Raw genomic sequence first — 22,297 nt, forward strand, 5'->3', positions numbered from 1 at the left:
TGTGTATTTAAATATACATATTTGTCCTTTTGTGCCTGGCTTATTTCACTAACATGATGTCTTCATCCATATGGTAGCATGTGTTAGAATTTCCTTCACTTTTAAGGCTGAATAATAATATTCCATTTTATGCCTATACCACATTTTGTTCATCCATTTATCCATTGTTGGACACTTGGGGTCCTTACACTTTTTGGCTATTGTGAATAAGGCCACAGAATACTAATTCTTTTCCATGTGTCAGTGGATCATTTAGTGAAGATGATATTGCACTTGGCCGTGAATAAATTTTTAAAAAACTCGCAAGAGTAGAAATTTAATAAGCCACATTATTCTATGACAAGTTGGAAATAAATAATTAAAATGTTAGAAGTACTTGTAAATTAAGAAATACTCTCATTAAAAAAAATTCTATAGCCTACAGAAAGTAACCACAAAATTGTAACTATCAGAAAATAATGCAAAAAAACCCCACCAATTAAACACTGAATCCTATGGAACTCAGCTTAAGCTGTGCTTAGGATAATCTTAAGTGCCTTTCTCATAAAAGAAGGGAAACAAAGCTGGTGGTGCAATGATAGTGCTGATAGATGAAGGGTAAGTGTAGTTGTATTCAGATTTCCCCTCATCATGTGTTACTGGAGTTTGATTTTCCTTCCAAGTGCTCCATCCTGCCCTTAACCTTAGCACCCTCCATGGGAGGATGGAGACCATTTGAATTCGGCGGTGAACACAGCCAGCCCTGCTGGTATGAGAACCCCTGGTCTGTGCAGTTGGTCTCTAGCCAGCATCCTCCTCCAGTGGATTGCCAGAGTGTTGGTTCTGTGCTTCTCCACCAGGTATTTTGGAACTCTTGGCACTGGGTTTTCCTTAGTCCCCCTTGTTAATTTATAACCTAATGGTTGAAAGTTGTTGAGCAGCATGAGGTTGAAAGACGGGCATGGATGTAACAGCTGCCCAGACTGCTGAATGGCTAAGTGTCTTCAAGTTCGAAGGCATGTCAAAGTCTAAACCACAGGGCTTCCCTGGTGGCGCAGTGGTTGAGAGTCCGCCTGCCGATGCAGGGGACACGGGTTCGTGCCCCGGTCTGGGAAGGTCCCACGTGCTGCGGAACGGCTGGGCCCGTGAGCCATGGCCGCTGAGCCTGCGTGTCCGGAGCCTGTGCTCTGCAGTGGGAGAGGCCACAGCAGTGAGAGGCCCGCGTACCGCAAAAAAAAAAAAAAAAAAGGACTAAACCACAGATGAGAATTAATTACTGCTTACAAATCACCTCAGAGAACCAACCTACCAATAAAAAAAAAAATGCCTTCTAATAACCATAGATAAAGGCAGTAAGTGGTTTTTTTCCTATTTAACATGAAGTAGAAAACAACTTCTAAATGAGCATATACACCAAGCTCCAGTAATTACTCTTACATGTTTTAAAAAAGTTGTTTTGTTTTTGAGTTTTTTGTTGTTTTTTAACTGTATAATAAGTAATATAGGCTCATTTTTTGAAACCAAAAATATTCTAGAGTGAAGGAAAAAATATCACCCCTACCTCCATCCCCCAAAGACCTATACTATTCACATGTGATTTATTCCCTTTGGAAATGTGCGGGGGCGGGGGCTGATTATTTTCTAGTTTTTCATCCTTTCGATCATATTGCTTATATACGTAGAATCTTTTATCCTTTGAAAATAAGTATCTCCTGATTTTCTGAACAGGTAGAGTTAGAGCATTAATTTAGTTGGCTATGACAGGGCAGAAGTGCTGGGGTATTTGTGTTGGAGCTGCTTTGTGCAGCGAGCAGTGTTTGCTTAGACAGAGGGTCTTCACACAAGGGAACCTTTGCAAATTATAAGGATGGGAAAGCGTTCTAGGCCCCTTCATGACTCCTGGGCATACCACTGCCTGGGAAGGTAACTTTGGGGATTTGTAAAAAGAGAAATGAGAAGATACTGAGGTTGCATAGGTAAAGTGACCACATTAAAAAAAAAAAAGTACAACAGACTTTAATTTGTGAGTTTCTGAAGCATTTTATGATCTTATAAAAACATGCAAACAAAGTTGCACTGTTTTTCAAAGCTTCAATCGGGTGTCTTATATGTTCCAAACCCAGGAAATGTTAAAAGAATAAGAAATAAATAGCCCAAGGGACAATTACCATCCCCAACAAAGAGGCCATCCGCTCTCTGTGCCTTAGTAGACCTCAGTGGTGAGCCGGGCTAGACCCAGATGATGAGGTTGTCTCCCTGGAGCAGGGCAGAGGGTCAGGAGAAGCTCCAGTGAGTAGGCAGTATCCCTGGTGCCGAGTCCGGGAAGACCAGGAGGGGCTCTAGCAGACAGGATGGGGGGATAGGAGTCCAGCTGACCTAGGTCCAGAGGAAGTGGGCAAAGTCCAGGAGGCCCATGGCTCTTGGTGGCAAGAGATAGAACTGGAGAAGCAGGTGGAGGCCCATCAAGGAGGGCCCTGGGGGAATTTCATCTGGGAGCAATGGGGAAACATTGAAAGCTTTAATCTGAGAACTGTCTTGGCCAGATTTGTGTTTGCATTTTGGAATGACCGTTCTGGTTGCAATTAGGACACGAAGGGAAAAGAGAGAATCAGAAACATGGAGGCCAGTTAAGAGACCACTGTAACGTTCGTTTACTTACTTGGTATGCAGATATTTGCTGAAAACTTACTGTGAGTGTTGTGTGTGTTCTTGGCCCTGACAACAGAACAGTCAAAAATCTCTAGTGGAGATCTGAGTTAAATTACAGGTACTGGAGATTGGCAGAGGACAGAGCTACAAGTTCTTACAGTAAAGAGAATATACAGAACTTGGCGACTGTGGCATTTTGATGTATCGAATACATTTTCCATAGGGGGAAAAAAATGATGTCAGCACAATTAAGGAAATGTCTGAACCTACAGGGAAGCACCGTAATGGGCAATTAAAAACCACACTGACTGAATAAAGACACAGACCTACTAGAGAATGGACTTGAAGATACGGGGAGGGGGAAGGGTAAGCTGGGACGAAGTGAGAGAGTGGCATGGACATATATACACTACCAAACGTAAAATAGATAGCTAGTGGGAAGCAGCCGCATAGCACAGGGAGATCAGCTCGCTCGGTGCTCTGTGACCACCTAGAGGGGTGGGATAGGGAGGGTGGGAGGGAGGGAGACGCAAGATGGAAGAGATATGGGGACATATGTATATGTATAACTGATTCACTTTGTTATAAAGTAGAAACTAACACATCATTGTAAAGCAATTATACTCCAGTAAAGATGTTTAAAAAAAATACCGCACTGACTAAAGGTAATGTGGGGTTCTGGACTGGATTTTGGATCAGAAAAATAATAGAAGTAGAAAAATTGGTGAAACCTGAATACATAAAATCTGGAGGTTAGTTTGTTAGTAGTTATGCATCAGTGTTAATTTCTCAGTTGTGACCAATGTTCCATGGTTATAAAAGATGTTAATATTAGGGAAAATTGGATGAAGGGTATATGGGAACTTCATACTATCTAGGCAGTGTGTCTATAAATGGAAAGTTACTCCTATCCCCAAAGTCTGTATCTATCTATCTGTCTATGAGATATAAAATATATTTATATTACATAAATATACTATATATAAAAATATTACATACTATATATATATAACCTCCAACCACATTGAATAGAAAAATTATAGAATAATTTATACAAAACGGTCCTATTTATAAAAATGTAAAAACATTCAAAATTGCTATATATTCTGTGAGTATGTATATATGTATATAAATTCATAGAATACCTTTAAAACACAATGCAACTTGGTATTGTTGGCTACTTGCAGCAGAGAATGGAGGTGGGAACGGGATTCAAGGGGGGGCCCTGGCTTTGTCTGTAATACACCACACTCTGGAGGAAGTAGGCAGTGAAAACACCCTTTGAAACTCAGACCAAGCATCCCTTCTTGCTCCAAGCCTCTGTATTTCCTGCCCCTTGCTGGGTGCAGAGGACTCTGGTCCCACCTGAGCCATGCCACCGACACAATTGATGTTCCAGTCACCCCCATTGCTGCCTGGGAAGTGACTTTACCCAGGTATGCAGCAGGACTCCTGTGTGCTATTTACACGCCCTTCCCAGAGTGTCGGCACCCGGCGTCCAAGTTGTTTCTCATCATTAGCTATTTTTTTTCATTCCGACTCAGAGGATAAGGAAGAAAAATCCCACTATGAAAAGAAGTGTTGAATTACAAAGAATAATAGGAAAGACCAGCTAATTGTGAAGCCCTGCTATGTGGTATAATGTGTGTTAACAGCTGCTACAGGAGCAGAGACTCATGACAGGATTTGTTCTGGGCAAGGAGTGCACTGGATTTCTTACATTCCATCACATTAAACAACAAGAAGAGGATGAGAGCCTTGGGGCCACAGCCATAGAGCGGCATTTGGACAAATCTTAGGAGTTTAATGTAGTACAATAAAGGTCATCTGGAAACCCACCTGACTTGCATGGAACAGCTGTGATGTGTGGCTGAGGCCTCCTTTGCAGCCATTGCATACCTCCTATTTCTCCAGCTCAGTGAGGCTGGAGTGGATCGGGGTCCCTCTGAAGCCCCACCTGGGGACCAAGAAGCTGGAGAGCTGTTGGGTAATTTCTGAATCTAAATTGAGCCAAGACTCCCATCTTTCCCGTGGAGAATGACCCCTACTCCCATGCTTTCTTCTCCAAGGTTCCTCCATGCCCTGGGGTTCCTTTGATACACACGGAAATGTGGGACTTGGAGAAATACCAATTCTGCTTTACTGAGGTTCTAGAAAACAGGCTTTTAAGAGTTCCTAATAGTGTTATACATTTAAAATAGGTCTGGAAGGGAGGTAGCAAACAGACGCAGCCTTTTTTCCAGCCAAAGTCTCCCCACAGTCACGGTGGAAACCATCACCAATCGTAATGAGCGTGGATGGTGCTGAAATCCATCCAAATCGGTGGTCCTCAGTCCCCGGTGTGCATAGAATCATCCACGGGGCCTATTAAAGCACAGGTTGCTAGGCCCCACCACCAGCGTTTCTGATCCAGGGGGTCTGGGTGGAGACTGAGAATCTGTATTTCTGAAGAGCTCCCATGTGATGCCCAAGCTGGTCCAGGGAACCATATCTTGAGACCAATTGTTGCAGGGAGAATGAGGCCCTTCACTTCCCTGTGCTGGCAGCCCTGTACGGCTCATCAGTCTGGGGGCACCGTGCCTGGTGTGGCTATGAGCGCTCCTTCAAAGCAGATACAGCGCTGAGGACCAGGAGGCAGGTTCAACTGATGTGTTCAAAGCCAGGCCTTTAAAAACAAAACGTTGGACTTCCCTGGTGGCGCAGTGGTTAAGAATCCGCCTGCCGATGCAGGGGACACGGGTTTGAGACCTGGTCCGGGAAGATCCCACATGCCATGGAGCAACTAAGGCCGTGCACCACAACTGCTGAGCCTGCGCTCTAGAGCCCGTGAGCCACAACTACTGAAGATCGTGTGCCACAACTCCTGAAGCCTGCGCGCCTGGAGCCCGTGCTCCGCAACAAGAGAAGCCACTGCAGTGAGAAGCCTGCGCACCGCAAGAAAGAGTAGCCCCCGCTCGCTGCAACTAGAGAAGGCCCACATGCAGCAACGAAGACCCAACACAGACAAAAATAAATAAATAAAATAAATTTAAAAAAAAATGTTGAGAGAGAGAGAAGACTTGCGCACTGCTGAGCAGAGGTCTTGCTCCTTCCCCAGAGAATCACTCATTTAAATCCAGCAGCCAGCACTAATTAAACAGGGTTCTCTCCAAGACCCTGCTTCCATGAGGTCACATGGTTCAAGATCTCCAAGAGAGAGAAAGGAAATGACACAGACCTGATCTTTACAGCAGGAGGAAAAGTTGCCCTGGGAGGATTTCTGAGTCTAGAATTCAGCTTTCCGTGCTGAATGGCAGGTAGAGGAATGGGAGGATGGCAGTGTTTGCCTCGAGAGAGCTGTCAGGACTGTCTCCCACTGTGTTTCTTCCAGAAGGTCTGGGGTGCTGTGCTCCCAACCCTTTCAGAGCAGGGAAGGGTCAAGAAAGGAGAACAGATCACAGAAGCCTTCTCCTGACAGGTCCTTTCTAGTGGGTGTGGTCAGAAGTCCACTCTTAGGAAGCAGGACAGTTCCATAGCCTTTGTAGGTTTCCCGTGTTCATTTCTCTTTAGTTAGTATGGCCTTGGGAGAGGACTTGTCCCACGGGTGTGTATAGGGAAGCAAAAGGAAGAGGTTTTAATCCATATTTGAGCTGAAGTGGTAAGAGCAAGAGGGGAGCGATGGTAAATGTGAAAGAGACAAAGAGGAACACGGCTGGCTCAGATGCCCCTTCCCACAGTGTGTTTCCAGATCACTTCTGTCCTGAAACCAGAGACTTTTGTGAGTTTTGTTTCTAAAAAGGAAATGTGTTCCCTTAGAAAGGGATTTTTTTGTATTGTGGCTAAGATGTGTTTTATGCTTGGAGGTGTCAGTCTTACCCATTAACAACAATGGCATGACTTTGTTATTATTATCATTCTTATCTTAGTATTCTAATTGTCAGTTCTGATTTATTGAGCCCCTTCTATGTGCCAGGAAGTGTACTTTGCACACAGTATCTCAACAAACTCTCAGCAACCCTGGGAAATAAGTGTCATTATCTCTATTTTATAGATAAGGAAATCGAGAACCAAAGAGGCAAAGAATCACATTCAAGGTCACAGGACTGATCATCGGCCAAGCTAGGATTGAGACATATGTTTGTCTAATCAGTGGAGGTCCTTATTAAACAGATATTGGCGTTGGTCCCTGCGGTATGCCCGGCACTTTGCTAGTCATGGGACTCAGCGGTGAGCCCGATATGCTGAGGCTGTTGACCTCATGGAGCTTCCAAGCAGTGGGGCTAATGTCAGTTGGATTCAATGGAGTCAAGCAGTGACTAAAAATTCTTTTCATCAGAAGATACCACATACCTTATTTTTAGTCTTGCTTTGGATGATATTTTCTGTTAATTAAAAAAAATGCAAACAGAGGTAACTGGTGTTTAATCAAAATTCTCAGTGTATTTTAATAAAGAATATTTTAAATCAGAAAAAAACTGTACTGCCCTATGGACTGCGTCATGCTCTTACTCCACTGGTCCTGGCAGAGGAGGCTCGCCATGAGGCTCACGCTGCCTTAGGCACCACTGCCACCTGGTGGCACACGTCAGAATTGCAGGCATGGTGCCCACAGAAATGCCACCACCACACCTCTTCCTGATTCCACCAGAAGGCACATTTCTGGTTCAGCCACCTAAGTCCTCCAGGCTCAGTTGACTATATTCCAATAGGTGCCTGTTTACTTGTAAATTGATGACAGCCAGATCAGTATTAGCTTTCTTTTATCTGTGGTTCTGAATGTCTATTTTGTTAGTGACCTTTATAGTGTTATAATCAAATTAATGTCTGCAGGTATTGATGATAAAGTGATATTAAATATACATGAATGCTTGTTAGAACTCTAGAACTAACCTATGCAAATTATGATTTTCTCTTCAGTTGGATACTTTCAGATGACATCAAAACTTGCCCCCTAATTACCTCTCAACCTCACCTCTCCTCAAACCATTCTGGAATTTTTGAGGCTCTCTAACCTGCCTGCTGCCTGTCTATGCTGTTCCCTCTGCCTGGAACTGCCTTCCTATATCTTTACCTTTTGAATTTATTCTTTAAATGTCAGATCAAGGCTGACCACCTATAGGGAATTCTCTTAAAGTGAATTCAGCAATGACGGTGTTGCACAGACAGCAGTGCCCCTAGGGAGGTGGAAGATGGCTTCTGAATCCCATCCTTGTTTCTTTAGTAACTGTGACCGTGGCAAGCTTGTGTAATCTCCCTGAGTCTCATTGATTTCATTCATTAAGTATGAATAATAATGTTCCCTGCCCCCAGCATTGTTGTCAGAGTTTTTTAAAGTGTGTGTAAAATTCCTTCTCAGCACCATGCCTAGTACCTGGTAGCAAAAAGGGCATAGGTGGCGCTGTTGATGACTACATACATGTAGATACCTAGAACCCTGATTAATGCCTGCCTGGTATAGGACTGTCAAATGTTTTCCATTGCTTATTTGGTCTTACTTGCAGAAAAAAGCCTGTTTCCTGGGAGTTAAAAATAATATAAATGTCCAACCTTGAACTTCATGAAGTTACTTCCCTCTTAGATTCATCAATATATGTCACCCCAGGGCTGGTAAGCTTCCCCGGCTGAAAGCCACAAAGATTTGCATATTAGGATGAAAGGTGTTAAATAATGATGCTATTTTTGGTGATGCTGCTTTAGTCAAGTTCATCGAGCACCTCTGCGTTGGCATCTGTGATTGGTGGATTGGTCACTGAGGTGTGTTTGTACTGTGCTTTCTCTGTGTTTTCCAGCCAGAGTCTTAAATGTCGCTCTGTTTCTCTGACCAGGTAGTCGACAGTGACAGACCGGAAGGGTCCAAGTTCCGGCTCACTGGAAAGGGAGTGGATCAAGAGCCTAAAGGAATTTTCAGAATCAATGAGAACACAGGTAGCGTCTCCGTGACACGGAACTTGGACAGAGAAACGACCGCTACCTATCAAGTGAGTACCCCTCCCCCCACCCAGTGCCCACCCCACATGCAGAGATGTGCCTTTCAAAGACTGCTTCCCTCCCACTGAGCTCATTATTTCTGTGCTTCATCAAACCCGGGGCTGTGCGGCTTTAAGTGTGTCTCTGTGGAAGCCAAGGGCACTGAACCCTGACACAGCAGCAGTGGGGGCCCCTATCTCATCAACGGAGCCCCCCAGGTCTGCGCAAGACTTTGGGCACTAAAAACCAAGAAGAGGGACCCTGGGGGGATCTCAGAGGAGGTCAGAAACCTTACATTAACATTGGCTTTCCAGAAACCAGCTTGATAATGAAGAGCTATAAAAAGTATAAAACCTTGGACCTGATCATTCTACTTCTAGAAAGCCATCTTAAGGAAATAGGGAGGAATTTAGTTAGATTTTTGTACAATGATGATATAGCAGGACACGATCCTTAAAATGGAAACAGTTGCTAAATATTCAGCAATATATAATGGTTAAATTATGGCACAATTTTGCAAGGAAGTTTTCTACAACCATTTAAAATATTTTTGAAGAAGTTCTAGTTATATGGGAGATTTTCAAGATATTGAATGGAAACAGACACACCAACACATATGGTATCCTCATTACAGATGGAGTATTTACACATATCATGGTGGGTATGTTTGTGAAGAAGCATGATAGAGGAAAAATCAAAGTGTTGGTGGTTGTATTTGGCGTTGTTGATTTTTTTTTTTTTAATTTTTCTATAATGTACTTGCTTCTCTTTTATATGGAGAAACAAAAGGCTATTTGTAAAAGGATAGTTTCAGAAGTTGACACCTGTTCAAGATTCAGAGACCAAAGTAGTTGCACACAGATATTGGGGTGAGCATTAAATCTCATATAGGCTCCAGGTCTGTCCTGTCCCCTCTCTACGACACCCCCAAGAGCCCCATCTCACAGCCTCTGTTAAGGACCCAAGCCTCTGAGGGCAGTAAGCTCATTTTTCAAGAAATGGGACAGGATTCCCAGCCATTTTCGGGGAAAGCCCTCTGTGGGATGCAGCGCACTGAGCTGGAAGCAGGCACTTGGGAACAAGGCCCAGTCAACAGAGTTTGCTTTCCATCACCATTGCCCATCACATGCGCATTTCCCTGGATTGGGCTCTGGGGGGTGGCGGCCAGTTTCTAGGAGTGGACTTGGCATCTCTGGTTTTCTTCGTCAAAACACCGTGCAAGAACATCCCAATCCCACTTCAACAAAATTACTTCCTCTTCCCTAAAAAAACCTCCATATTCTTCCTTTTCTGCAGACAGAGGGTGGAGAGACATTGCATTGGCAAGTCAAGTGCTCTGGCTGGGAAATGGGTACCCTGGGTCTAGCCTCCTCTGTCACCATGAGATACTGACCTTGGGAAGACCCAGTAAGCACTGGTCCTCAGGATTCCACCCATAAAATGCAGATAACACTTGCCTAGCTACCAGCTGGATTGCTGTGAGTTTCCAGTGAGGAGAAGATAGAAGAGGGCATTAGAGGCATTAAAATACTAGATAAATACAGGGCAGTGGGTGAGGAAAGGCCCATCCAGCCTCATGCTGAACGGTGTGTTCCAGGGTCCCGGGTCCTGGGAGGACCTCCCTCTCAGGAACTTTGCCAAAAGGCAGATGCTGTGAGCATCTGCAGGGGGTACCATCTGTCAGAGGACGCCAAAGGGTGACCAGTGTGCATCCTCAGCGAACCCCCGGCGGGGAATCTGGTTGTTGTAGAAATTGAATGTTGGCACCCTCAGAAGTTCCCAGGTCCAGCTGGACTTGACGGTGACCACAGGTGACCTGGCAGCTGTCAGTGTCCAGGTGCTGTGGATAAGCCAGCTGCAGACCATGGGTAGATGCCCTCTACTTTTTCCCTGCCTGTGATAGGAATATCTCTTAATTTTCAGACACAAGGAACTAAAGATACGATACATTTCATAATTTCATAGCATGGTGATTCAGACCTCTGCCATTCAAGTCTCAGCACTGCCGTTTACTGTGCTGTTTTTATCTTGGGCGACCCACTTACCCTCTCTGAGGATTTTTGATTCTCCTCCACAAAGTGGGGATAGTACCAGCATCTCTAAGGACTGTATAAAATGAAATAAAATTATTTTTGCAAATTCTTAGCACAATGCCCAGCACCTAGTGAGCGTTCAGTAAATCAGAGCTGCTCTTATTCATTCTTTTGCTGAAAAAGATTTAAAATTTGTGGTTAAGTTCCACAAGTTTTTAACATCAGTTTCCTACCTTCAACCGTGAGAAGGTTGACGTCTACCACAGACTCATGGTTTTTCCTTCTATCCTGACAGGAACTGAACTTCATAGCATTTGCTGCTCCTCTTTTAAGTAAAGAGAGAGATTCCTGGAGGAAGCTGAGCTCTAGAATTACTAGGAAATTAAGAGGGTACAAGATAAAGAATAAAGGAGCAGAAGTCTTCTTGGGAGTGTTCTGTAGCCTGGAAATAGGACTAGCGTGAATCAGAGAAACTGGAAAAAAACTGGCTGCCAGGAGTGAGAACTGGTAAATGAGAGGCTGAGATGCCTTTTTGGGGTGACTCCATAAGAGCTATTTTAAGAGCTGAACAAGAGTTTGGATACATGCATGGCTAATTGATCCTCTGATGTTTGTGGGACCCAAAGGTGGTTTAAAACTTCGTCACCCTTTTGGGAGTCCTTCCACATTCAGAGAGAGATTTCTGGGCTCCATAAACCAGGGCCCACCTCAGAGTGAACATTCTCCTTAGATGGCAATGACCTTGATCTCCAGGGACAGTGAGGGGAAGATGCCTTGGGGCAGTTACAGCGGGAAGAACTCAAACACCAACATTCAGGGACTCACAGGGAGTGGGAGTGAGGAGAAGGTGGCCTTTGGTCCATCAGGTGGCTTGGTTTTGATGTTGCCAAAGAGGCCAGTCAGAGATTTTCTTTGAGGAGAATTTTTGATTCGTGAAGTGTCCCTTTCCTCTGGCTTCCGAAAGCTGAATGCAGGGCTGTCAGGTACAGCTGTGCAGGGATTTTACTGCCCAAGGGGGACGGCTGAGGGATGAGAAAGGCCTCATCCAGCCCCCAGTTTACTCGCCAGAAGCTGCACTGCAGTTCAGGGCTGTGTCCACAGGGAGAGGGCGGCCCCTTTCTAATGCTCACAAAGGTATCAGAGGGCAGGGTTGAGTAGAAAACCCCATGATTTTTTTATTTTTAATTTGGGTCACTTTAATTTTTATGTAAATGATAATAGTGATTAATATCAACGGCTCTGGGGTCAGAAAATTGTTGTTCAAGTCTCAGCACTGCTGCTTACTGAGCTGTGTGATCTTGGGAAACCCACTTACCCTCTCTGATCCTGTGATTCTCATCCATAAAATAGGGATCATACTAGCAACTTTAATGCTTGTATTGAGTTGGCCGAAAAGTTCATTTGGGTTTTTCCATAAGGTGTTACAGAAAAACCCAAATGAACTTTTTGGCCAGCCCAATAAAAGATGAAATGACTAGTTTTTGCTAACTAATAGTTGCTAAACAGCTAGTAAAATAGAGTCTGGTCTGTAGCATAGAGCATCTCATATTTTTCCTTAAAGTGAGGCCATGTAGTATGTAGCAGTTACAAACATAACTTTGCATGTAGCCATGCTGGCTGAATTAAAAGCACAGCTTTAATGGACTAGCTATGGGAACTTGGGCAGGGTATCTGCCTTGATTTTATCATCTGTGACATGGGGACAGTAATAATACTGATCTCATAGGATTTAATGGACTAAATGAGTTAATGCGTGTCAAGCGTTTGGAACAGTAGCAGGAACATGGTAAGCCCCTTACAGTCTCATCACATGAGTGAGAATTAGTGAGGGGAAAGGCAAAGGAGGTAAATGAAAACTGGTGGTGGCCCAGCCTTCCCATCTCAAGCATGAACTTCTCTTAAATAATCGTGAGTTTATTTGTGGTTTCATAATGTACTCCGTAGCACATCGATTGATTCGTCAATTCATTAATTCTTAATATGTTTGATTGAGGACCTGCAGGATGAGGAATATAATGGGAAATGAGACCCACCAGGTTCCCTGCCCTCACGGAGCTTTCATTTTAATGCCTAAGCTTTGTTTCAAAATAAACGGATTTAAGTTCCTCGCCACTGTGTACAGGTGACATGCCAGGGAGTTGTGCCGTGTTGGTTGTTCGTCTTGGTTTACCCCTGGCGCAGGGCCACATGTGCCCAGTGGAGAGGCTGCTGGGGCTTGGTGGGCATACAGTGTCTGAAAGGAGTACCTGGGCTACAGCAGCCAAACGGCGGCCTGGCGTGAGCCACTCTTCACCAGCCTCGCGAGGACCCAGTTTCTAATGCCGGGTCCCCCATGCCTCTCGCTCTTCAATTTAGTCTTTTTCCTGTTTTCTTCGTGTCCCTGCTGAGGAAGGTCCCTACCTATTACTCTCTGTTTGGTTCTGCTATTTCTGGATTTAATGAGAACTGGGTTCCTGCCTTCTCAATATACTTTGGGCACAAGAAAGTTGCAAATCCACTTCATTTCAAGCACCTATTTAGAAATGATTTACCGTCTTAGTGCTGTTAGATCCATCTTGTCCCTGGTGGGCATTGTGGTTGGTTGCAGATCTGCTTCTTCAAAGAGCAGGATCCTGGGTCTCCAATTCCCACATTTTACTTTCCCCTCTTGCAAGTTTAAAAAGCAGAGAGCACATGGGTGAATTTTGTTCTTGTTTATTTTAAAGGTAAGTGCTGTTCACATGCAAGTTCATGCTGTGGTGCTAGCATTTTCCAAATCCAGCAAGAAAGCATTGTGAACTGAGCCTCAGAGATTTGCACGAAAAGAAATAGTCTGAGATGAATTTGTCCTTGAGCCCCTGAATGTGTATCATCATTAAAGTTACTGTTTATTGAACTCTACATGGCTGATGTTGTGCTAAGCAAGTCATATACATTGTCTTACTTAATCCATTTCACACAAGAGACTTCAGAAGTAGGTGATAACACCATTTTATAGACAAGCAAGTAACTGTTAAATAACGTTTTCAAGGTCTCCCAGCTGGTGTGTGTTGAATCTGGGGTCCATATCTGTTTCTCTCCACCTCTAAAGCCCTGAATTATCAATTACTAAGAAACACTTCCTCCTATTTTACCTCCAACTAGACTCTGATGTCTAATCTGCAAATTCCTAGGCCTCTTTCCCAGGAACTCCACTTATTGGAAGGGGATTTGACTCGCTGGATGATCTGTTTCTTCTTAAATACTGTCTTTTTTCAAGGCCCACGGCCACCTGCCCACTCTCCCTGCTGCCGCCCCCAAAGGGCTTCCCATGCTTCTGACCCGAAGTGGCACGTGGCAAAATAATTTAGCTCCTGCAGTATTGGAAGCTGACATATTAATGCAAAGCCTCCTGAAATATTACTCATTATTATGCATTTTGCCAGTGTTTGAGTGATTTGTGAACTCTTCACTGGAATAAAGTACTGTAAATGATTCATGAATGACCAAGTTTATGAAATTCTATAAAAATATTAGCAGGTGGTAATGATTCACTCACACTGTGACTATAATCTGCTGGCTGCAAATTTGTCAATATGGGAGGACAGGAGTGGAGGGGGAGACAGAGTCTGTTAGGCGGGTGGGGGGTTGGAGTTGGGCCCAGCAGGGGTGAGAGGTGAAACAGGAAACAGGACCTTGGTAGTGGGCAGGTGTCACGGGCAGGATACCTTTGCCCTGCTCCATTGTCCACCGTGGGAGATACACCAAGCACTGGGGATGTCACAGTTGGATGGGACAAGAGGGGAGCACTTGGAAAGAGACCAAGAACTGACATTTACTGAGCGCCTATGAAATCCCCAAGAACTCTCTAGACCTCCGCATTCACAAACTTTATTATCTTGTCCTTACTGACGTGTTAGCTGAGGGCCAAAGTGGTTCCCAAGATATATTATTGTTTAACGTGGCTGTTAACATTTATTGAACACTTACAATGTGCCAGGGCTCCGTGCTAGATCCCTAAGTGATGATCTCATTTAACGTTTATAAAGGTGAGCTTGATGCGGTTATCATTCTCAATTATAGAACTGGTAAAGGGAACCATCTGTGTTCTTGGTCTTAGAACTCGAGTAGGATTTCACTGTGTCCTTCTGAAAATGCGCCCACATTTTCTGGGATACAACTTGCGCTCCTTTGAGCCAATTTCTGGATAAGTTTTGACTTTATGGCTAAGAGTATTACTGTGAATTTGGAATACACCAGACAGGCAAAGGGTATCTATCCTTGCTCCTGTGTTTCCCTTCATTTGTGGCTCCGCCCCAATGCTAACACATATGACAATTTAGCAGAAAGTACATTAAGATGAAAAATGCTGCTGTCACGTGGAAGTATGTGTATCATAATGCCAGCAATCATAAGACAATTGGGAGATGTAGATTTACTCAGATTAGAGAGTTATAACAACGTCCATGCCGTACATGGATGATGCACACATTACCTTGCTAGAATTGAGCTGCCCTTGATAATACTTGGACTTGGAAATCCTCCTTCAGCCCTCAGTTTTGGGGACAAGCTAATTCTTTCTTCATCCTCCAGTCTGATCTTCCCCATGGTTGTCTTTCTTAGTTGTGATTCCTCCAACTAACGTGCAAAGAAAAGGGTTTATTGTAGGGTACAGATGGCTTATAGAATTGCCAAAGAGACCCAACAACCTGGTTTACATGTAAAACGACCAGAAACAGGGGTGCCACAGGAAATACCCAGCCATATATGATAAGATTCTAGTGCAAGGGTGCTCAACCTCAGTACTACTGACATTTAGGGCTGGATAATGCTTTATTATGGGGGCTGGCCTTGGGCATCGCAAGGTGTTTAGAAGTGCACCTGGCCTCTAGCCACTAGATGCCAATAGTATCCCCCAATCCCAGTCATGACAAGCATCCACATACTGCCAATTGTCCCATGGAGGCAAAATTGCCCCCAGCTGAGAACCACTGTTCTAGAGGAGTCATCATCACTGCCACCTCCTCCTGTCACCCTTCTCCTACGATGCTCAGAGCTGGGTGGTAGCGACTCTGCCTTGGCTGCCCTGAAATGCTGGGTGACTCTGCTCCCATGCTTTCCAGAACCTCCAATCCCCAAAGCAGAGCCACTGCATGTGTCTCTCACTTCCCTCACCGAGTGTCATGATGAGATGTGTTCAGGGAAGACCCTGTATCATAGGAAGGACCCAGCTGAGCTAGCAAGGGGCCTGGGGCAGGGGCTGTCACCTTCAGGGTCAGCCACGCCATCTGGGATACACCTTGCTCTGGATGAGTTATACGGTACAATTTATTGCAGGTGAGAGGCGGGCAGTGATGAGGATGGCTAGCCGAGAGCCAGTGACCAGTCCTTGCCTGGAGAGTGTGGCTTCACCCCCGTGATCTCGTCTCAACATTTTGGTCCTGTCGATCAATAAGACGTATGGCCTAGGAAAGCATCCTAACTGGGAGGAGACAGAGGACTTGGGTTAAAAGTTTAGGCTTTGGAATCAGACCTACTGAGGGTAGACAGACCCTGCTAACAGAGGAACCATATGAAATTGCCATTTTTATAGTTGAAAAAAGGGTGAATAGCGGCCACTTCATGGTTTGTCCTGATACTGTATCACCTTTGGCAAGTTATTTTCTTCTCGACCTGTTTTCTCATCTTTAGAATGAGGGTGAGGCTGCAGGACCATCTCCCCGTGGTGCTGTAGGTAGTGAGCGGGCTGTGTACGAATGGCGCTCCACACGACCGCTTACTTAGCGTTCCAGAACTGGAAGCCATCACTTCATGTACCAGTTTCATAGTTGAAGCTCCCTGCAGGGGAAATAAAGGTGAAGCAGGTGCTAGGCATCCAGCGAGCAGTTCAGTGGTTGAATGTCAGTAACACCGTGTGTTCGTCCGGAGAAGGCAGTCATCCAAATGGGCAGTTTTCAAAGCTCGGCCCCCCAGGCCAGCAGCAGCATCTGGGAACGTGTTAGAAATGCAAATTCTCAGGCCCCACATTGGGCCTAACAAGCCCTCCAGGTGGTTCTGATGCTGGCAGACGTTTGAGAACCCCAGGTCTAAATACACTAAGTGTTAACTTCAGGGCAGCTGGCTTGATTCATTAATTTGCCTCAGGGAAGGTGGCCTTTGAGCCATTTCCATTACAGTGCTGCTGGGGTCATAGGTGTGTGCCTGAAAGGTGCTTATTTCTCCAGGTGCTCTGGTACGCCATGTGAAAGGCCTCTCAACCCAATCCATACTCTCCAAATCTGCCTTTGTTTTTGTTTCGTTAATGGCCCCCGAGAGCCAGGCAAATTTGTCCCAAGCCTCTTTGCTCTTTCTTCTCTAGACTTTGGATGACTGTTAAATACCATGTTACTGAGTCTTTGCTTATTTCTCAGACCAACCTTTTAGGCCAGAGATGAAAGTGTCTTCAGAAGATTTGAGCCAGTTCAGGCAAAAAGAATTCCGGATAGGAAGAAGCTGGCCCTGGGCTCAGCAGAGCCAGCTTTTCTGCCATCTTAGATCTGTAACCTTGAGTAAGTTATTTGTGGTTCTCAGACTTTTCTGCACTTCAAAAAAATCACCTGGGGAGCTTTTAAAACCCCTAATGCCCAAGCTGTACTCCAAACCAATTAGATCAGAGTGTGTTGGAGTGGGACCAAACCTCAGTCCATGGATGAAACTCTTCAGGTGTTTCCACTGTGAAGCCAAGTTTGAGAACCACTGAGTTAATATAATTCATTGATGCCCCAGTTTATTCATCACTAGGATTGGGGTTAATGACACCAACCCGGTGGATTTGTTGTGAATGTCAAATGAGATATACAGGTAGGAGTTCCTAACACACAATAGCAGAGAACCAAAGATATTATCTCCCCTCAGTCAACCGCTTCACTCAGTGACTATCTGAAACAAACTCCTTTCTGATGTCTCTTTTGAGACAAGCACTTAAAAAACTGAAATGCAGAGAAACGCAATTTGATAAATAAGTAAGCGGATTGTTTTCTGACTCACTTTAGAAAAAATGAATTCAGGAATTGCTCCCAGCCTCTCCCCGCGCCAGTACCTCCAAGCATCTCCGTCTGACTCTTTCCCGATGGGCTCTTCATGTTTCCAAGCGCCTCATTTTGCAACCTGGGCTTATCTGCCAGGTGCACCTGGTGAAAGTGAGGCATGAAGGGCTTAAACGACACCGCTGCAGCAGCCACATACATGGGTTAGGCCACCAAGTTGCTCCCGACTGGCTACTTATTTGGTCCACTAAGCAAAGCGGCTTCCTCACTCCGGGCTATGGAAACATACTTTCTAAACTTCATTAGCACAAACTCCTCAGAAGAGGTTCAACTTGAATCTTGGCAGGTGGGAGAACCCCACATTCCTCCTCAACTTTCTCCTCCCCTCGCCTCCCAGGCACCCAGCCCACAGTCGGGACCTACCAAACGTTCATGGCATGAATAAATGTGTGATGATCAATTTTTCTTTTTTTGTGTGTTTTTTTGTTTTAGTTATCTAACTATAACCAAATCTTTTTCCTCGTAGCTTTTTTTCAAATGACTTGGTGGCGCTTTTTTTGCCCAGGGTGCTGAAGAACCACACAATATCAGGACTGCAAGAGCCTTTAGACCCATTTTATCTCACCTGCTAACTTTATAAGTAAGAGCAAGTTCGATAATTGACAAATGGTTTTGACCCTCAGTACTGAAACAAAAATGCTGCTGCGATTTTGTTGTCCTTCCAAAACAGGCGCGGTGGCCACCCCTCCGGGACTAGACCCTGCAAACACAGATAAGACGCCCGTTCTAGCTTCCACCCCCCACTCTCCATCTATTTGCATCATCAGCAGGCATACAGGGCTGGTTTCGGTTTTTTTCACATTTTGTAGAGATGAGCTGGCGGGGGGGGGGGGGGGGAAGGAAGGAGGGGTTTGTCGGGAGCCGGGAGGAGGAGCGGGGAGGAGCCGAAGAGAAGGTGAAGACGGGCTGTCCTCCTCCTCTGGCCCCTTAAATTGAGCTTGACACTTTGGGGTTAGAGGGCAGAAAATGATGGAAATTATTTTTTTTATGAGATACTTTGCAAAATTGGAGGACCAGAAGCTAATTAAACCAATGGCAAAAGACCGGGTAAGATTCCAGGTTCAAGCACTACAGCTGTGAGGCCAAGTGACAAAGGATGACAGTTCTAAAGCAGGCCATCCCCCTGCCTAGAGACTCCTGCAGCACCTTGGCACGGGAAGGGTCAGTAACTAGGGGGTGGATCACCATGGCGAAGCTCCCTCGAGTGGCCCAGATGAAGGAGGAAGAAGCTGACACTGATCAGGGCACACTTGTGAAGTCAGCTTTGGGTTTCCCAGGACGTACCTGGAGTGATGTTGTGATGGGGGCTAAGTTCCCTTTGAGCAGGTGGAAACCCAGAGTCCCGTGATGGGGAATAAGTGCACAAGTGACCCATGTCCTCACTGAGTCTGCGGAGCTACCGACCTCCAGGTCACCCACCTCAGTTCTGGCCAGCCCCCTGCTTAAAGTTTAATTGAAACAGACTGCATCAGTTAGAGATTGGAAATGGAGTGAATCTGTGAGCAAAATCCCGGGAAAAAAAGAGTGTGGAAGAGCCTGCTCTTCTGCCAGCTGAGCCTTCTCTTCCAGCCAAGAGAAGTGTATGAAAGTGGACAGCACTTACGGAGAGGCGACCTGGGACTGCCAAAAGGTTGTGCGCACACGAAGGCCAACATGCACTCAGCAGCCCCGTCAAACATATTTCAGATCAACTACAAGATTTATTGACTCAGCCGACATCGATGGGATGCCTAACTCATGCCAGCCATTGGTTCAAGTTACTGGAGATAGAGCAGCAAATCACCAGCAAGTTTCTGCTTCATGGAACTCTGTCAATATACAGACATTAGTGGGTATGTAACACATCAGGTGGTTATACATGCTGGGAATAAAAATGGAGCAGATTAAAGATGCAGAGAGTGATGGAAGCAGCTGCGTGGTCCAGGCAGGCCTCACCTGGAGTTGACATTTGCAGGGAGGCCTGATGGAAGGTCTGAGGGCAAGAATGCTGTCGTTCCCTCTCAGGTATCCTTGACATCAGGGGTTCTCATCCAGGGTGACTGTGCCCCCCCAGGGGACATCTGGCAATGCCTGGCGACATTTTTGGTTGCCCCAACTTGGTGCTACTGGCATCTAGTGGGTCGAGGTGGGAGATGTTACTCAACCTCCTAGAAGGCACAGGACAGACCCCATGTGTCATGCTTTGCAGGCACCAGCATGGGGCTGGCCTCTTAGAGGATCTGGTTTGTTCACTGAAATACTCATCAGGCTTGAATAGACAAGAGGTCTGTTCATTTCTAGGGCACAGCAGCACGGGATACTGTCCCTGTCCTTATAAAGCTCTTGGTCTAGTTGGGGATGATGATTTGTAACAAGATACCTACACCACCATGGGACAAGGGCAGGGCCAGGGACAACCTTACAGAGCGTGGCCATCAAAGCAAGTGATGAAGAATGAGGAGGAGTGTTAGCCAGGGGACAGGAGGGGGCAGGGCAGGAGAGTGTTCCGGAGAGAGGGGGCAAAAGAGCTTTAGCTGCTTTGGAGAAGTGGGACAGTGACTCCTGAGGGAAATAGGAAATGGACTTGACTAGCGAGGAAGGGGGGACCGAATGCCAAGGAATGCGCTTAGATGTAATAGCCCTTGGTGACGGGCAGACGTTAGAGTATTTCAGGCTGAAGAGTGACACGATCAGATTTGAATTTTGCCCAGACCACTCTGCTTGCCAGTGGAGGACAGTGAGAGACAGCGAGTCCTGTCCCTGGGTCTCTGAAGCCAGAGTGGCACAAGTCAGATAAATGACGTCCTCTCCAGGAAGACCTGCGTGGTGAATTCAAACTCATGGTGAAGACATTCAATATACCTTTGGGTGAAATAAGTAGCAAGAATTGGGGGACCTGGTCCCACCAGGGCTTGCAGAGTAGGGTAAGGAGCTTGGATTTTATTCTAAGGAAGCCTAGGAGGGCTTTAAGCAAGGGAGTGACATCCAATTTGCATTCCAGGAGGATAAGATTTATTCGAGAAAGTCACCAATAACATTCAAATTGCCATGAAATAGAAATTAATTCAAAAATGCATTCATTTGTTGAGAACCCACTACCTAGGAGGCACTGGGAGAGAGAGATAAAAGATAAACCCTGCCTTCCCCGAGCTCAGCCTTAAAGTTCCCTTCTAGACAGTAAACCAGAAAACCTCTCCTTATTCTAAATCCATGGGTGGAGGGGTGGGGAATGCTTTATGTGTTTGCCTGGTCCTTCCCATTTAGTTTGGCTGAATCTCCAGGCCAAGAGAGCATTCCCTGTTAAAATTCCAAGCTTTTAGTTCTGTCTTCTTTGTGAGTTTATCAGTGGGCTATCTCAAAATTGTTTATTAAACACTGTTGGCTGGAGCTGTTAGCTGTTGATTTGTTTGATTGGCAGCTGTTTTAGGATCTTTATTATGAAGAAGGCTTATCTTGTTCTTGCAATAAGGCGTTATGTGGCAAAAGATCATTTCCATATTAATTTTCTTTCTTCTGAAGGTATGGATATTTGCATAATGGACTCCTTTAAGCAACGTCCATGTTTCTGGTACCGTGTTGGAAAGATGACATGCTTGCTAAAGGAGCTTGATTGTGTTCTGTCATTTGTAGATGCTCATTCCCTGCCTGCAGCTGGGGTCAAACTGAGCCTTGGTCAGCGTGCCAGACCAGGCACTCCAAAGGTGGGATAAAGTGAAAGACAGGAGAGAGGCATCCTCGTTAAATGATGGCTTAGCAGGCCGAACATTAATGGATCCAAGACGAGGCTGACGCTGTTTGACAATGAGAGGTCGGGAGGGGAGCCCTGTGTCCTTCCAAAGTGGATCATACCCTCCTGGCTTGGGGTGCGCATTGAGTCAATGGCTAACACCTGGGGGACAGCACAGGTAAAGGTGGTAGACCCAAGGTAGAGGTCTTCAGCAGCTGGTCATAAAGGCTCAGAAACCTGGGGGACTGGCATTTCACAATTTGTAATGCATTTTCTATTCCTTTTGAGTTTTTTTTGTTTTGTTTTTGTTTTAACATCTTTCTTGGAGTACAATTGCTTTACAATGGTGTGTTAGTTTCTGCTGTATAACAAAGTGAATCAGCTATATGTATACATATATCCCCATATCTCCTCCCTCTTGTGTCTCCCTCCCACCCTCCCTATCCCACCCCTCTAGGTGGTCACAAAGCACCAAGCTGATCTCCCCGTGCGATGCAGCTGCTTCCCACTAGCTATCTATTTTACATTTGGTAGTGTATATATGGCCATGCCACTCTCTCACCTGATCCCAGCTTAGCCTCCCCCCTCCCCATGTCCTCAAGTCCATTCTCTATGTCTGCGTCTTTATTCCTGTCCTGCCCCTGGGTTCTTCAGAACCTTTTTTTTTTTTTTTTTTTAGATTCCCTATATATGCATTAGCATACGGTATTTGTTTTTCTCTTTCTGACTTACTTCACTCTGTTTGACAGACTCTAGGTCCATCCACCTCACTACAGATAACTCAATTTCGTTCCTTTTTATAGGCTGAGTAATATTCCATTGTATATGCGTGCCACATCTTCTTCATCCGTTCCTCTGTTGATGGACACTCAGGTTGCTTCCATGTCCCAGCTGGAGGAAAGGGAATCCTTTTGAGTTTTTAATGCAGAGCCTAATCCTGA

General features: G+C 45.3%; 1 protein-coding gene across 1 annotated transcript in view; it reads left to right on the top strand.

Annotated features, from left to right (window-relative positions):
• CDH13 (cadherin 13) overlaps positions 1-22,297 on the top strand; it is a 1,013,115-nt gene that overhangs the window by 527,168 nt on the left and 463,650 nt on the right. The window contains exon 5 of the mRNA XM_060130816.1: positions 8,433-8,585. Within this exon, the coding sequence (XP_059986799.1) occupies positions 8,433-8,585 (153 nt within the window). The remainder of the gene's footprint in view (positions 1-8,432; positions 8,586-22,297) is intronic.

This window comes from Lagenorhynchus albirostris, chromosome 19 (assembly GCF_949774975.1).
Source record: "Lagenorhynchus albirostris chromosome 19, mLagAlb1.1, whole genome shotgun sequence".
Lineage (NCBI taxonomy): Eukaryota > Metazoa > Chordata > Mammalia > Artiodactyla > Delphinidae > Lagenorhynchus > Lagenorhynchus albirostris.